We start from the raw sequence: 17,201 nt of genomic DNA on the forward strand, positions 1-17,201 counted from the left end.
AATTCAGTGCTGTGTACAAGCAAGTGGGGCTCAGAGTGTTTGTCCAGTTGCTCTAAAAAGATTGTTGCCCTGACATTAGCAATTCTAGTCTGGATTTGATTGTCTGAAAGTGGGAAGAGTGAACAGCTCTGAGTACTCAATGCTGCCAAAACACAAAAATACTTGCCTTGAAAGAACAGGCTGACTTCATGTCAGCTGGTGGTGAAGATCAAATCAGTGCTGCTCATTCTTGCTTCTGAAGTGTTCCAGACACAGTGGTTCCCCATGAGACACATCTGAAGAACCTCTGAAAGACCATTTGCAGGTGTCTTGTAAATTCTGAGGCTGAACACAAGCACCAAAGCCCCTTCCCTCAGCTGCAGCCTGCTTGGAGCTGTTGGCCAAGGAAGAGAGGGAGCCAGCAACATTTGAGTTTGCGATTCCTGATGTTGACTGGACTTGATTTGCTTTAAGGGTACAAAACCTGATGTCCTGCAGCCGGGTTGCGCAGTCTTTGACCCAGCCGGTAGCGAGGCAGTGCTGTGCTGCTCAGCCAGGCTCTGAAGTGGTGGGAGCCTCACCCCACAAAGAGCTGGTCGGGTGGCAGGGCTGTGTGGTGGTGTGCCTGCCTTGTGCTGGCAGCCAGGTCCAGGGTTGTTAACAAGATGCATCTCCTTCCTGAAGGAAAAGGAGTCTGGCTGCTGCAGTGTTCCTGCGCAGAGGCCTCGTTGGGGCTGCAGCAGTCTCAGTGCCTCCCTGAGCGGAGAGAAGGGAAAGTATTTAACCTTGTCTGCCTCCCATGTATCTGAACTTCAGCGTCTCCAGTCAACCAGCAAGGGGCAAAAAGGCCAGAGGAGGTGTCCTGTCTGGCTTGCAGATCAAGGTGGCTGTAGGCAGGTTTCTGTAGTGCTTGTTCTTCCCCAAGCTCCTCTGCCTCTCATCCTCTTGCTCACGGCTAGTTATGGTCTGTGAAACATCCACTTGGTGTTTAACATATAAAGCATGTATGGCTGCTGAATGCCAGAGCCTGATTTGTTATGCTTTGGATAGAGACTGGCCAAACGGAGCTGCAGCCACCCTCTCCCAAACCAGTGTCCCCTCAGGAAGCTTCTGCACACATGGCTGAGCTCATGATGGCTTTTCCAAGACTGGAGCTAGCAGGGAATCCACCAGCACCTGACAACTCTAAGATCTGCTGTTGAGCATATACCTCTCCCGCTCCGAACTGTGCAAAGTTTTGTGCTTCTAACGATTAGGTCTTTTTTGTTGATCCCATAGCACAGAAGTAATGCTCCCTAGAGATGTGGTCTAGACATGGTCATGTCTGAACTTAATGATCTGTTTTCAAACCAAACAGACTATGTGACATAATTTCTCATCCTAAAGCAAGTGTTACTGACTTGAGATCCCTTTGCAGCTCTTTGCCATTTGTCAACATTTATATAGGGTAGACATTAGCCCTGGATGCAAGTTTCTTAAGGACCTTAAGAAGGGTCTCTCCTCTGCAGTGTCGAGACTAATGATCCCTGTGCACTCTAGCAGATTATTGCTACAGAAGGTCCCTGCTTTTATATCACAAAGGGTCATTTTATCTTTGTAGGCATAGCGTGTTCTTTGGAGCTTGTGTTTGTAGTATGCTCTGTTCCACAAATTACTGTCAGTGGCTTTTTTCATTAACCTGAATGTACTAGCTGGTGGTTGGCCATATTGGATTGTGTTTGTATCCTTTTTATAGTATGATATGGATCATTCTGGCCTGTCCATGTGGTGGTGTGTCCGTGCCCAGAGGCTTTGCTGGACACTTCCCTTGCTTGGAGACCAGGAAACTCTGGTCAGAAACTCTACTTTGTTGCTTTTGTGGTTTCCTAACAAACACCAACTATGCTGCACTTGTGCAGTTAGCACAGTACGTCTGTAATGAGCAGGTGTATCAAAGCAATACTAAAGGGATATTTATGCTCCTTTTTTATCCCTGCCCTGTTTCCACAGACGGACAGGGTAGTTGCCATAGTATGGGGCTGGTGGTGAGCTTTTCTGAGCTGTGCAGATCTGTAACAGCTTCATAGGGTCTGTGCTGGCTTTTGTGAGCTCATACACCATTGGAACCTGCCTGGCTCTTAGAAACTCCACTTCTTAACATACTTTAATACTACTCTGACTGCAGGGACAGTGCTGAGAGAGCTGTACGGATGAACTTAGTTTAGGGGTTCCCAAAGTTCAGGGGACTCCTGTTTCATCGAGCTCTTCTGTTTTGCCCCCTCTAGGTGGTGAAGGTTGGAATAGTGGAACAATCTTCCGCAACGTCAGGTAACAAGCATCTTGTGTGTGCTTTCTGTGTCGTACAGGTGGTGGGAGCCTGACTTCACAGGCTGAACGAACTTGTCCCTTGCTGATGCCTTAGAGTTTTGTAAGGTGGAATTGGATTTTATTAGCTCCCATTTCCACGAGGCCTCTCTCAAAGAGAATACTTTTCTTCTTCTTACTTAACAAGGAGCTTCAGGCCAGCTAAAATTCCCTCACCTTCATCCAGGGAAGCTCCAGTTGTGTGCAAACACCATTTTTTGTATGTGTATTCTCAGCGGGGTGGATTCACTGCTGTGGTTATCCAGGTTCCTGCTCCAAACTGGGGAGGCAATTAATGGGAAGTTCATGCCTGTCTCCCTAGACTGAGCTCAATTGCCTAATAAAATGAATCTCAAACATGTGCCTAACGCTGGGAACGCCAGGATAGGCAACCAGTTTGTCAATCTGACAACAAACTGAGACTTTTTTTTAATGGGGGTGTGCAAAGCTGATTTACATGATACTGCCTGTCTACACACATGGACATGGGTTAGTGCTATTTATCAATGTGAACTTGTTTTTTCCTCCTTCATACACACTACTAGTGAGGAATATTTTTTTTTCCCGTCATCTGTTGGGTTTGTTTCTTATATTGCTTCACTATTAAACTCAAATTCCAGGGCCCTGCGTTACACACAGGTTTGTGTGTGGAGGCAGCCCTTCTGTGGGTCACTCCTTGATGGCAAGAGTCTCCCACCCTTCTAAAGGGTCAGCCTGAAGGGACTGATGCCTTGAGCTACCCCAGTGTGCATGTGCTGGGCTACAAGATAAACCCAGACAAACAGTTTGACTTCTTTTCTGCAAGGTGACTCTGATGATGCAGCTCCCTCCAGCTCCAGTGTCCTTTCTTCTACCCCACCTTCTGCATCTCCTGCTGTGAAAGAAGCCTCCCCCACACCACCTTCCTCACCGTCTGTCACAGGCAGCTTCTCATCCTCAAGGTAAAGTATGTTTTGTCTACTTACACCTCCCTTGGTTGTTTTATCTGATGTATACTTGAGAGAGGAAAACTCTCCTACAGGAAAAACAATAGCTCTGCTTTCTCCCTCCCTAGCAAACACTTCAAGTTGTCGACTTTCTGCTTCACCTCTGTCACCTCTGGAGTGACTGGGTCCTTGCTGGCCGACAAGGAGCTGGACGGGCTAGAGAGGATCTTGCACCCCCATGGGAAGGCTGCATTTCTCAAGGGCAGACACATTGGAACTAGGAGGGGCAGCCTTGTTTCTGTTAGCCTGTCAGAAACCCTGGTTCCAATAAGCTGTTGCAGCAGGCGGTTTGGGAAGGCTTGTGTTCTCCATTTGCTGATACTTTCTCTTTGAGACTGAATTCTCTTGGAGAAATCTGTAGCCAAATAAAATACCAACCCTAATTCATGTGGATGCTGGCCTAATCCCTCATGATCCTTATGTTTTCAAGGACCAAGGGAGTGTAAGGTCAGGGTGACCCTATGGAAGGGGCAGGCTGCTTCTCTGTGAGGGGAGAGCTGATAGTTGTAAGGCGATGTAGTGGAATTGCAGTTCACGTTCATGTGTGTACCTGAAAACATGTCAGAACATCAAGGAGACAGCACCTGTAGTCAACACAATGCTCTGGCCTAGCTGAAATTTTTAGGGGTGAAGGGAGGAAGTCCCTTTAAAATCTACAGTACAGAATTGCCATGGCCAGGACTCTCATTTTGCTGTGGCACAAAACATTGATGTAGCTGTCTAATGTTCTGTATGCAGTTCTGGTACCCAGAAGCAGACAGTGGTTAGAAGCAGTCCAGGGTTAGAGTTAAAGGTTTGGGGGAGTGCAGACAATGCAAGGCGACCAAGGGGACAGAGCAGCAGCCTTGTGAGGGGAAACTTGAAGCACCTGGGCTCCGCAGTTTGAGGGAGGAGGGGGAAGAGGTAAGCCACTCAAGTTTTGTAGAATCACAGTGGCGATGGGTTTGTTGAATATTGAACTGTCGTTCACTGAACCTGAGATACAAGACCCGGACATGCAGTGACACTGGCAAGAGGTCAGTTAAAAGGAAGAAAGGAAGGGACTTTAGCACACAGCAGGAAAGGCCTATCAGGACAGTCCCTGCCTCTGCTGCTTCTGTGGCAGCAGAACCAGCAGGTCAAAGGGGGGTTAGGCAGACTTGTGGACAGCAGATCCATTAATGGATACTGAAGGGTGACTTAGGGATGTCCCCTCTAACATCCCTAATCCTGTGATTGTCAGGCTGGGGAAGTCCAAGGGATTGCTCTGCAGTTAGAGACCAGGCTCACATGCTCTCCCTAAGCAGCATCTCTTTCTGTCCCCGCTGGAGACAGAATGGGGACATTCCTTCCCATCTCAGAGCACCTTATGGGGACCTTTAACCTCTGACTTCTTAAACTGGCTTGAGAATCCCCTTTTAACAGAGGAAATGGAAATGCGGAAGTCCCAGTTTAGCAGGTGCCTGGCAACTGGAAGGTGTTAGTGGCTATTAGCCTGTGCCAGGAGGCCCAGGCCCCCAAGTCTCTCCTGGTGACCCCTGTGGTTTGGTGGCAGGAGACCCCTGCTGGTCCCAGCAGCAGCTGCTGGCAGTGCAGGGAGCTGGGGGCTGTGCAGACTCTGGAGAGCAGAGCTGACTTCTCGTGTGTGAGCTTTCCAAAGGTGGAAGTGGTTTGGCCACCTGCAGGAGTGCAGGCTATTAAAGTGAGCCATGGATGCAAGTTGACACCCCAGCTCTAGGAGTCCAGTACTTTTGGTTTTATGCTGTGTGGTAAAATCATCAAGAAATTATGAAGTTTAGGTTCAACATTGTTCCATCTCCACTGATCTGTATGTGACAGCACAGGGGGTGGAGGGTGACGCAGACTGAAAGATTAAGCCACATGTTTAACCAGAGATGGAGCAGAAAATCCTGTCTGGGCATAGTGAACATTATAATGCTTTGTCTTTATACCTGATATGAGAAATTTTATGCAAAGGAGCCTTAAAATCCAAAGCTACTTCTCCAAAACCTCATGCTTAAAGAATCTCACTTCTGAAATGGCCCTGAGAACTCATAACCCGGTTTTGGTGATCAAAGATGAACTCTGCTTTGCGATCTGGCTTTCAGCTGAATAAATGCTAAAGAAAAGGAAATTGTTTGCTGAGAGGACCTTAACGATGGAGTGTCCTTGTTTTACCTTGACAGTTTCTTATTAGACAGGTGGTGTAGAGGGGTGTGTGTTTCATTCAAGATCACAGATTCATCTTCCTTAACAATGGCCATTTCTCAAACAGGGCACACAGACTGGTAGATAAGTTACTTTTTTCCCTTGTAGTTGTAAACTATTCAGCACTCTGTCATTGTGCCAGAAGAAGAGGCTGTCAGCCACAGGTCTGCTGAATGATAAAGCCCTGCTCTGCTCGAGGCTGACTGGTGAGAGGTGGGAGCAGGCAAGGGGTAGAACTTCCCAGGCTGCTCATCTTCCCTTTTCTGGCTCAAGAAAGGCTGGCAGCATGTGTTTAGGTGATGCATGTCTGTTACCACATGATGCACAGGAGTTTTCAACAGCAGATCAAGTCCTGAAATCTGCTGTTGTCTAGCAATCATCACAGGACTGTCAGAGCATTTTCCCAGCAGGGGAATTCCCCCACATGCAGCAGGACCATGCGGTGGATCACCCAGTGCCTGCTGCATTTACAGGGTCCTGTCTAAGCTCATTACAGTTCTGTGCTGCCAAACTGGTGCCACTGTGTAACATGACCTAGGCTGTGTCACTCGGCAATGACTTCTTGTGCTTTTGTGATTATTTGGTCTCACTACAAAATGTTGCTGCCTGTTTTCTTGAAGAGCCAGGTGCTTGTCCTCTGACCATCTGGTCAGGAGTGTCAGCCACTCTGAAAAAACACAGATGGGGTGAATTTCTGCTAAATGCTCTGCAGAAATTACCTTCTCTTCTTGTTTTCCAGCCAGAACCTCGGTGCTGAGTTGATGGGCCTGCAGGTGGATTACTGGATTGCAGCTCCACCCATGGACAGAAAGAGAGACCCAGAGAAGAAGGACCCTTCCACTACCAAAAACACACTGAAATGCACTTTCCGGTCCCTCCAGGTCAGCAGATTACCTGCAAGCGGTGAGATTGCCACCACTCCAACGATGTCCATGACTGTCGTGACAAAAGAGAAGAACAAGAAAGGTAAGGTGGATGCATTTACTGCTGCCAAAGGCCAAGAATGCAATGCTGTTATTCCTGTTCTGCCACTCCAGTGCTGCCTGACTTGTCAGTCCTGCATTACAGTATCTTAGTCATGTTTTTATCCCCAAAATACTAGTCTGCCTATAGATGAGAAGTGACTGCATAAGGTGATAGTTTGAAAGATTGTTTCCTCTTTCTGCTGTAGAAAGCGGATGTGTTCACCCTTACAGCTGAACAGCTGAGGTGGTATAGTATGACAGAACAAAGGTGGGGCCAGAGCAAGGATGTTTGTGGGTGGCTGTACTCTGGGCAGCTTCCCTGTCTTCCCAGTGAGCCTGCTGGTGCTGCTTTGGGGTGTCAGATTCGGTAAGAGGCAGCTTGTGCCCCAATGACCAGAGTCAGGACAGACCCTGCAGCCTGTACAGCTCTGTGCTCTGGCCTCTCCTCTGCCACACAAAAGATGTGCACACAGAGGCAGGACATGTGTGTATCCCATCGTGTTGCAGCATGCGGTGGCAGCAGCCCCCGCAGAAACATTTTGCTGGATTTGACACGGTGCCCTCATGTTAAAATACCACTGTAACAGCTGGACAAATGCACCAGTCAGACCTGCCAAGCCATTGCTAGATGTGCTTGAACATACCAGAGGTGTTGTCATGCAGAGCAGGGCTGCAGCCGTGTCAGCTCTACTACAGGAGCTCTTACATTCTTGCCCAGGGTCCTTTGTGGGACAAAAGGAGCTAAAAGAGAAATGCTGTCAGTGCAAAGGTCAATATTAACTTTTCTGCCTTTTTAATCTTCTCTTAAACTCATGGCTTCTTGTTTATTTTCTCAAAACAAAAAGCCATTTTAAATGTTGTCAGTAATTCTGTATTTGCTCCTGGCTTCGGTAGTGTGAAAAATTAGAAACTGAGAACAGCTCTGCAGCAAAGTATTTTCAAGGAAGCAGTAAGGCAGTTCTGCACTTACATTCAACTGCCAGTAGCTGTCCTTCACAACATCTTCCTGCCCGTGGGCCTGGAAGGCATTCCTGGTGGAAGCAGGTTTTTGGGGACTCTGAGGGACAGCTGACAGACCAGTGGCTGCAGGACATGAGTGCATAACCCTGCAGCCAGGTCACTGCTGGGCCATTGTAGCTGCGGCACTGCTGGTACCAGAGTTCCCACCCCTGACCACAGCCTTTTTTAAGTGGCATGCCTATGGGAGAAGCAATCCTGAGCCACTCCACATGTTCTTCACTGGAGACAGCCCAGCCTGCAGCAGGGATGTTCAACACCACCAGCTTTTGTGGGGCCAGTTTGTGCATGTTAACTCATGCATTTGGACAATTCTGGGGGAACGGGACTCTTCTTAGCTCTCCTAATGTCTTTCCTCTCAACCAGCTGCTCATAGTTTGTAGTCCCTCCTGCTCACCAGGTGCTTGTGCAGCCCAGCTCATGTCGGGCTGCTGGTGGTGCAGTGTAGGAGGCTGGAGCAGTGTGGTGCTGCCCAACAGCCTTGTGCAGTGTGTGGGACTCCCCTGGGTGGTGCAGCCACATGGAGTGCAGGCTAGGGATCACTGCAAGTGCAGTTGTTTTCCCTGGTGTCCTGACAGAGCAGCAGGATTTACCCTGATGGTGCCCTTTGGGCTCTGGGTTATGAGCTAGGAATGTTTCATGTAGCGAAACTTTATCGCTAAGCTGTCCCATGTGTACAGGTGATGGTGCTGAGCACTGACACAGTCAAACTCCTGCCAAACAGAGATGACTAGGAGTTAAAATTAGAGTTTTCAGGCATGAATGTTTAAATGCAAAAACCCAAACAAGTCTTTCTGCAGCTCCTGTGAATGGCAGAGTCACTGTGTGCTGCTTTGATTTTCTTCCAGTGATGTTTTTGCCCAAGAAAACAAAAGACAAGGAGGTTGAGTCAAAGAGCCAGTGTATTGAAGGAATCAGCAGGTTGATTTGCACAGCGAAACATCAGCAGAACATGCTGCGGGGTAAGTGCAGTGCTTCCATCCTGTCAGGTTCTGGGGTGAGGTTCAGCTGCTGGTGTTGCCCTCCAAGCAAAGGGCTGAGCTGGTGTCCTGCCCCATGCCCTGGAGTCAACATAATGGGAGTGTTTCTGGGGACCTGTCCAGCACTGGGGAATGTTTTAATAGATGTGGGAAGATCCTCCCTTACCTGGGAGCTCCTCTGAATCAGTGCCCTGGATGAGGACAAGGGCTAGGCCAGGCTCCACTCCCCTCCCTGTCATTCTCTGTTTCTCCTGCACATCTGATGTGAATGATGGTGGGGAGCAGTGAGAGTGTGACTGTTGCTCTAGGCAAGGCTCTGGCACAGACACATACGTGCATCGTGTAGACAGACCCACAGCGGGTGTCAGTGGAGCTGTGTGTCCAGTATCAAAAATATCCTTGTAGCCTATTCAGCTGATAAGCCCCACCACTGTGAACAGCAGAGGGATCTGCTTAGGTCACCTCCTCAATCCAAGGGGTAGTCACAGAAGTGTATCACCTCTTCAGGAGATGTGGGTCTCATGGTTGAGTGCCAGTGAGGGGAGGCTGATGTCCGTCTCTGAAAGAGTGCATTTGCCCAAAAAAGAAAATGGATATGTTTAGGAAATTTGAGAAATCGGATCAGGTGATGCTGAAATCAGCAGTCTGGGGAGCTCCAGTGTCAGTGAGTGATGCCAGAGCAACAGCTTGTGCTGTTCTCCCTAATCCTGGTTTGCTCTGGAGCTTTTCTCCCCATGTGTGCAGCTCTGTACAGTGGTGAGGAGGGGAAGCAGAGCATTGCGAATGCTGAGCGCAGAGCGTGGCCAGGCCTCCCTCTGCTGACTGCTGGGAGGCTTCTGGCAAAGCTGTTCCAGGTTGGCCTCTTCCACTCAGTATTTTCTAACTCTCCTCTCTTTTTACCCTCCTCTGCAGTTCTGATCGATGGCGTGGAGTGGAATGACGTCAAGTTCTTTCAGCTGGCAGCACAGTGGTCCTCTCATGTCAAGCACTTTCCCATCTGCATATTTGGACACTCCAAATCTAACTTCTAGCCATGCTCAGCGGAGGGACCTTCTGTCCATCCCGGGGACTGCACACCAGGAGCCAGGAACTGCGTGCCAACTCTGACTCGCATCGCTCTGCCCTCTCCTGCAGAATTAATTACAGATGTGCTTGGATTACTTTTGAATTACTTTTTTTCTATTAACTCTTAAGTTTACTACAAGGGAAGGAAACCCCTTTAAACAAAGGCAAAAAAAACCCCGGTCTTAAATATAGATGTCCTGACAACATGAAGTTGTGGGGGAGTTGGCAGGAGCAGGCAACCTGCCCAAGAACACCTACCACCTACAAGCAGATAGCTGAATAACTGCACTGCTTATTAACCTGAGACCTCATTGGTGTGAGTGGGCTGGGGGAACCATGGATCAGCTTGAAGAGATTTTTGTGGAAGACCATGTGTGTTACGGTGTGTTTGTGCCCCTCTGACTGTATATCTATGAAAAAAAGATGGCCAGTTGTTCTTTCTGCTGCCAAAGGACAAGAGATGAGCGAGTGTGGAGGGAGTTCAACTCTCTGGTTTGAAAAACAAACAGCTTGTATAGGTAGGGTGATCTGGAGAGGAGATCCCCCTTTGGAGCGTGGAGTCTGCCATGGGCAGGTGTTTGTGCTGAAGCGGTGCCTGAGGAGGGTTGGCAAGAACAGGAATTGGGGAAACTCCAGGTGTAAGGAAACTCCAGTGTCCCAGGTCTGTGACAATGACCAAACCGAGCCAGTCACAATGTCCCTGCAGCTGGCTGTGCTGCTGAGGGACGCCGTGTCAGTGGGGTCGCTGCTATTTACGTACTCACACCAATTATTTACTTGTCAATAAAACCTCATCCAGCCTCTAAAGGGAAAGGATTTTTTAATAGCTGCAGATTTTTTTTAATGCTTTCTAAAAAAAAAAAAATAAAAAAAAAAAAAAGAAGAAATTAAGAGGAAAAAAAATTAAGTTGCCAAAAAATCAAACCCAGGAAGATGAGCCGTTGTCTGTGAAGTGATACATCACTGTAGTGGCTGAACTGGGAGCCAGCCAGGCGCTCTGTGTGTCCAGCTGCCTTCCTGTCCATCTGTCAAACCTCACACGTGAGGGAGCGTGGGCTGCTTTATCTGCTGCCTTTGTCCTGCCCTGACCGCACTGTGCTCCCCGAGCCTGCTGCCACCTCCCTCCTTCACTTCCCCGGGCTGCAGGAGCGGGTTGTCGCCATGCCCTTGAACACCCAGGACCTCTCCTTGTAGAGGCTGAGAGACTGGAACAAAACTGAAGGGTGCTGGGGCTAGGCAGCCTCCCATAGGTGTCCTTACCTTCTGCTTTCTGAGGAGTGATTTTTTTTTGGGGGCATATTGCACTGTTGGCTTGGCTCCAGCTGCAGTTGTGCTTGCTTTGTACACCTTAGTGCTCCCAGGAATGCTTGGGGTGCCAGGACAAGGGGGTGCTCTTGCAAGGAGGCAGCATGACAGGCTGCAGGTCTGGGTGGCTCTGGGTGCTGCAGATGTGGCCTCTTGCTCTGCAGGCTTCCCGAGACGAGACTGGGAACAGGCAGTGAATGAGGCTTGGGGGGCTGAGTGTGCTCATTGTGTGGAAGAACAGACATCCCTGGCATTTCAGGGCGAACTGAAGTTCTGATGGTGTCCTTTTGGGTCCCACCCTTGTGGGCAGGCCAGGCTCTGTGAGCATTTCCAGAAGGCACTTTCTGAGGGCAGTGATGATGCTTTTGAAACTCTTTTTTTTCTGATCCCTTACTCTTGGGTTTTTAAAGGACTAGGGAACCTGCTTTCCCTTGGCTGGTGGGTCTTGCGCTGTGTGGGGACCGCCTGGGTTGTTTTGGACAGGGCAGCGATGGTGTGCTCTGCTAGACCTTCTCCTGCTGACACGGAGCGAGGGGTTATTAGGCGAGAGCGTGGTCTCTGCTGGATCCAGTGCCTGTCACAGCTCACAGCACGGGCTGCTTCACCAAATGGTTTCATGAAACCCTTTCCCAGCACAAATGCAACCTACTTGGCCAGGGGCTGGGTATTCCCTTCGCACCACGTGGTGGGGAGGACGTGGTCCCATGCCCAGTGGCACACTGCTGGGCAGGCCATACTGCCTGGTTGCAATGCTGTGTTCCTTCCTGTAGGCCCGTCTGCCAGCTCTTGGCTTTGGCAGAAGCTCGGCGCTGGTTTGAATGTTGTAGTGTCCATCAGTTCCTGCATTTTTCCTGCATTTTTGGTTGACCTGAGCTGATGCTCTGGGACTGTATAGCGTTGCCTAGCAGTGGTAGTGTGGGAGATGGTGTATAAGCACATCACTTCTTTTTCTTTATTCAGGCTGTTGCATCAAAAAAAAAAAAAAAAGGCTTTTTAAAGGAAATTAGTCAGTGTGTGATTTGTGTGATTTCTTTCTCGAGTCTCATGCTGGTGTGACAAGGGTGGTTGGGCTGGGTTCCAGCGTCAGGAGCCGCACGCAGCCTGGGCAGCTCTTGGTGGGGTGCACTGACCGACTGCAATAACTTTGTTTACTGAGGGGGTGAGGGGGGGAACCATCACTGTGCTCCTCTTTGTATTTCAACCTACTGTAAAGAAACAAATGGTAGCTAGGACAGGATTTCCAGGGTCCTGCCTGTCAAATGTGTTGCCCTGCTCTACTGTGTTCGTGTGTGTGTGTGTACGTGAGAGAGAGAAACAGTTCTGCTCGTTGCATATCATGTTGGTTTGTGTTCTGTTCTACTTTTATACAAGCAAATTCACCGGGAAACTCTCTGTATGCCTGAGGGCTTGTGTTTCTGCAGGGTTTCTCTCCTGTGGAAAGCTGCCTTTGCTCTGAAATGCCTCTCCTGTGCAAGGAAACATCCTGGTTTCTTGGCTGTGTCCTTCTGGAGCCCAGTAGTGGCAGGCAGTGCCTGCCCATGGGCAGCTCTGCTCCCAGGGTGGAAAATGTGGTGTTCCCCAGCATTGAAGGCAAGGGCTGGCATGTGGGTTTGGTGGTGATGCTCCAGTTGGGGCATTGTTTGTGCCTCTGTTGTGTCACGTGGAGCCACTTTGTGCAGCTGTTTCTGTCACTGATAGGAGGAGGAGCAGGTTTCTATCTCTGCGGTAAACCCCAGGCTCCCTGTCTCTTTGTGTTCCAGAGCTTGCCTCTTGCTCTCCACAGAGCCCATCTCTCCTGCTCCCCTGGCTGTGGCTTCTCAAAGCAGCTGGTTTCTTTTCCAGCTGCTCTTGGGCAAAGGGCCCCCGCCTCACTCAGGGAAGGGCTTGTTGCTGTGCTGGGCTCTGCGGCGCTGACCTAGTTTAACAATGCCAGCAAGCACATGAAAGATGGAAGGTTTTTGTGGCCTTGTGTTGCACCTTGAGTGATTCCTGGTCCTCTGGGTTGAGTTTCCTGGAGACAAAGGGCCTTGGCACTGCCTTTGTTTGATCAGCTGCTGTCTCTCCTGTGGTGCTGGGGACTTTGTGGGCTCTTGGGTGGCTGTTTCCATCAGTTTGATTGTTACCAGTTACATCTCGGCAGTAACTGTGGAGTCCTTCTTAATTACACGTGGGTTTGGGGAGAGCTACTGACTCCTCGACTCTGTTTTGCTGCTTTAATTAGCACACGCTTGTGGCTTTATCCTGCAGAGAGGGCAGGGGTAGGTGGCTGGGAGGTTTCTGGGGCTGGAGGAGATGCACCAATTTTTTTCCATCATCAAACTTGGCCAAGAACCACAACGCCTTGTGCTTAACCTGTGATTGCAGCAAATGGCCCCATCCTGTTTCTCCCCAGCAGCGTGGGGCACTGGAGTGCTGGGGCGGAGGGCAAGGGCATTGCATCTGCCAGTTGAAGAGTAAAATCCTGATGAGAGGCAGCAGAGCTGGTGACATTCTCCTGTTGTCCCGTGTGCTGAGGGATTGGGAAGGCTGGGATTAGGGCAATCCCGCTGTGCAGCAGTAAAGGGCTGGGGGCCCTGGAGCTCTCCTGAAGGTTGGTGGGATGCAGTGCCTCTGTCACCTTCATTGATGGGGTCCCAGTCTTGGCAGATAGCTGTGTGGTGGCATTTAGTGCAACATTCCCTCTGGGTTTATCTGGCAGGGAGAAGGCCATGAACAAGCAGCAGCATCTCCCAGAGGCTTCCTGGAGCCTCTTCAGGGTGGTTCTCATGGGAGATGCTCCTGACAGGGCTGGCTCCTGCAGGGTCTGTTGGCTGCTTTGGGACAGACTGGGGGAGAAGAGGACATGCCAACTTGGAGAGCAGCAGGTTTCCTTAAGGACGAGCACCAGTATGGGGCCACATCCAGTCAGCTGCTGCTTTGCACCTTGGCCAGAGGGTTGTCAGAGCATTGCCTCCCTGGTTGTGTACGTGCTGTGGCGACCGGGAAGCACCTTGTGAGCGTGGGTGCCAGGGCTGTGTGCCACCAGCCTGGTCCAGACCGTGGCACATGAGGGGACATTACCACTGTGTAGATTCCCAGCTTGTCCATCTGTTTCATTGTTGTATTGTTTGGGTTCTAGGGTGGTTGTTTTTGTTTTTTATGAAGACAGATTAAATGTAAATAGCCTTTTTTTGGAACAAACTGCAACGTGCTCGACCTCGTCAACTATTTTATGGTACTAATGCAACACTAATAAAACTGGACATGAAAGCACACACCCGTCCCTTGAGTTGTCTCTCAGCAAGGGCTGCTCTGCCATGACCCAAGGCAGTTGTCTCCAATAAGAGACAGCAAGCAGCATGGCTTCTTGGCATGGGGGGATCTGCATCTCCTCTCTAGCACTGAGCTCTCCTGTGGATTTCACAACCCTGCTGCCCATGTCTCCTCTCCCAGAGGGTCCTGCTTGCCTCCAGCAGCTGTCTCGGATTTGACAGCCCTCTCTCACACCAGGTCCTCATCCCCTTGCAGCAAGCAGGGACCAGCAGCAGCCTGCTCCCCTGGGTGAGGGTGGGAGCACAAGGGGTTGGCTGCTGAAGGGAGCTGAGGGTGCAGGGAGCTCCCCACAGCAGACTAGGCTGCTCCCCAAGCACATGGGTCTTGATGGATGTCCCAGCTTCTCCACATGGCCTGGCCAGGCTCGCAGGCATTTATGACCTGAGCCCTTTGCTGGAGGAGGGGACACAACTCCCATCCAGGTGGCACTGAGCAGAGCTTGGATAACTTCAGGCAGGAGGAAGATACATAGCTCAGGACTGGGCAAATTTGGGACTCAAGTGCAGAGACAGCACTGGATACAGGAGACATGTGGGTCAGGCCTGTGTGGTTTTTTTTACACAGGTTCCGATCTAAATCTGCACCGAACGCACAGCTGCATAGAAGAGGCACAGCCTGAGCTTCACCTTTCAGAGCCTGCAGAGCAGCTGTTCTCAGCATGGGAAGGAGGGTGCAAGTAGAGAGGCCTGAGGCGGTGGGGAAGGCTTCAAAAGCTGGCAGGGGGAGCAGGTGCCCCCCACATTGCTCGGGAGCATGTATGAGCTCTCCATGCTAAGCCAAAAGCCCCAGTGGGGCCATGGGCATGCTCATCTGTGTTCTGGAAGGCAGGAGAAGGAAAACAGAGCTGGGTGGAGCAAGGATGGGCTGGGGTGTGCCAGGTCACATGCAATGGGCCCAGAGAGCTTCCCTTGCCCATGCATGCTGGGACAAGCCAATTTCTGCAAGGCAACCTCAGACTGGACTCTCAAAGCACCGACGTGCTCCTTCTGTAGGTTTTGGCCTTTCTCAGCGGAGGTGCAGCCTTGCTGCCATGTGATAGACACCAAATACAGGCGATGCCTTGTTGGGATGCACCAAAAGCCTTCTGGAAGATTGGTGGCACCCATGGGAGTGGGGTTTGGTGGTAGGAGATGGGGTGTTGTAAGAGCCCGCTCCTCCTTAGGCTGCAGCATCCCTTGCTATCTCCCTCCCGGTGCCCTGGCAGTGACCACAGCTTGTTGCTTAACCAGGAAAAGGAATAGCAGGGAAGTTCCGACATGGTTTTGTTGCTATCATTTAAAACACAATTTAGTGTCTGTAAGAGCAGTCAATGCCATGTGACTGCCTGCTTCATGTGCATCTACTGACTGCCCCATGATGTGATTTGTAAATATTTGTTCTGGGTAATTTTTCTGCGCCCTACTGAATTACTTTCTGGTCTGCAGAACGGTTGCAGAAGTAACCTAGGGAGAGCCAGCCCTTTTGTCCTGTGGTGTCCCAAACGGCTCCAAAAGGCAGAAATACTGTGGTGCTGCCCCCCAGCCCAGGAACACTGAACTTTTCTGGCTGACTGAATTTTCACCCCCAGAAGTGCTTTCCTCGCTCAGCCGTGTTCCTTGCATACATTAGAAACACGAAAGCAGAGGCCTGTGCCCTACTGGGATCCAGAGATTGGTTTTTTTCTAATGTGGAAAATGAATTTTAATAAAAGCCCTGTTCTTTTTCCAGTAGTTGTATTTTGGCAGATGTCAAGGTTTTGAGCAGTCTTGCGTAGCTGTTTCAGGACCTGATTAACAACCTGGGTTGAGAGCACAGGCAGTGCCCAGCCCTGCTAAGAGGTATGATCATTTGTGTTGTCTACCACTTAGTCCAGCAAAGAGTTTAATGACAGATATTTTTTGGCTGTTGTGACCTGTCTGACTGTCAGGAAGGTTCCTGGGTTGACACTCACCTCAGATAACAGCAGGTGATGCTCCAGCTCTGTGCTGGAGCCAAGAAGTGAGTGTGGATCTCTTGCTGTGCCCGAGAGGCCAGTGGAACCCCACGTCTGACTGTACCTGGAGGTGTAGCTCTTTGGGGTTCACCATCTGGCCTTGGCCATGCACATGCAAAAGTAGTCCTGCGGGGATGGCTGGTCACCTGCTCTGCTGTACTTCGTCAGCCCTCGCTGTGAGACCCGCTGTGAAAGTGCTCTGTGCCAAAGACTAATGGTTTATTGGGGTATTTTTTGGTGTCAGCCTGTCACTTCCCACAGGAGAGGAAATGGTAAAGTGCAAGGTTTGCAGAGCAACCTGGAGACAGCAACTGTTCAACAACCCTGTAGCTGCTGCAGGAGTAGATGCCTGGAGAGGAGCTGTGCGTGGGTGAAGAAGGGATGGTGACACCCCCCAGGTTAGCAGGTCAGGGAAAGGTAAGGTGGTCACCTGCATTTTACCTTTAGGGCTGATACCTGAGGAGATACCTGGCGGTGCCTTTTGGGGGAAGCAGGCAACACAGGTGGCGGGGCCAGGCCAGGCAGCCCCTGCCATTGCAGGGACCCCTGAGACACTCTGTAGGAGAGGCAGGGGCGTGTGAGCAGATGTGTGTAGGGCACGGGACTCCCACGTGTGTGAGAAGGGATGGAGAGGTGTCAGGGAGACCAGGCAGTGTACAGAGGTAGGTACAAGCGTGAGCAGGAATGTTGCATGGTATGAGTGGGCTGCAGGTATGCGTGAGGACAGGCGCTGTCTGTACACAGAGGCTGTGTGTGGACTGGGAGCTGGGGCTGTTCAGCCTGGAGAAAAGGAGGCTGAGGGGAGACCTTATCGCTATCTACAACTACTTGAAAGGAGGTTGTAGTGTGGAGTAGCAAGTTGCTATCGAGGAAATGGCCTCAAGTTGCGCCAGGGGAGGTTGGATGTTAGGAAAAAATTCCTCCCAGGAAGGGTTGTCAGGCGTTGGAACAGGCTGCCCCGGTAAGCGGTGGTCACCATCCCTGAAGGGGTTTAAAAGGTGTTCAGACGAGTTTCTTAGGGACATGGTTTAGTGCTAGAGTTGGGTTATGGTTGGACTCAATGATCCTGAGGGTCTCTTCCAACCAAAAT

The 17,201-nt window shown here is 50.4% G+C and overlaps 1 protein-coding gene across 7 annotated transcripts in view; it reads left to right on the forward strand.

Annotated features, from left to right (window-relative positions):
- The window catches only part of PACS2 (phosphofurin acidic cluster sorting protein 2), a 75,542-nt gene extending 61,461 nt beyond the window's left edge, over positions 1 to 14,081 (forward strand). For all 7 annotated transcript variants that reach the window (XM_065842768.2, XM_071810268.1, XM_071810269.1 and 4 more), the window contains exons 20-24: positions 2,244 to 2,286; positions 3,128 to 3,263; positions 6,235 to 6,461; positions 8,326 to 8,439; positions 9,370 to 14,081. In XM_065842768.2, coding sequence (XP_065698840.2) covers positions 2,244 to 2,286; positions 3,128 to 3,263; positions 6,235 to 6,461; positions 8,326 to 8,439; positions 9,370 to 9,488 — 639 coding nt within the window. In that variant the 3' untranslated portion in view covers positions 9,489 to 14,081. The remainder of the gene's footprint in view (positions 1 to 2,243; positions 2,287 to 3,127; positions 3,264 to 6,234; positions 6,462 to 8,325; positions 8,440 to 9,369) is intronic.
- The last annotated feature ends 3,120 nt before the right edge of the window (positions 14,082 to 17,201 follow it).

Source organism: Patagioenas fasciata, chromosome 6, assembly GCF_037038585.1.
Source record: "Patagioenas fasciata isolate bPatFas1 chromosome 6, bPatFas1.hap1, whole genome shotgun sequence".
Taxonomy (NCBI): domain Eukaryota; kingdom Metazoa; phylum Chordata; class Aves; order Columbiformes; family Columbidae; genus Patagioenas; species Patagioenas fasciata.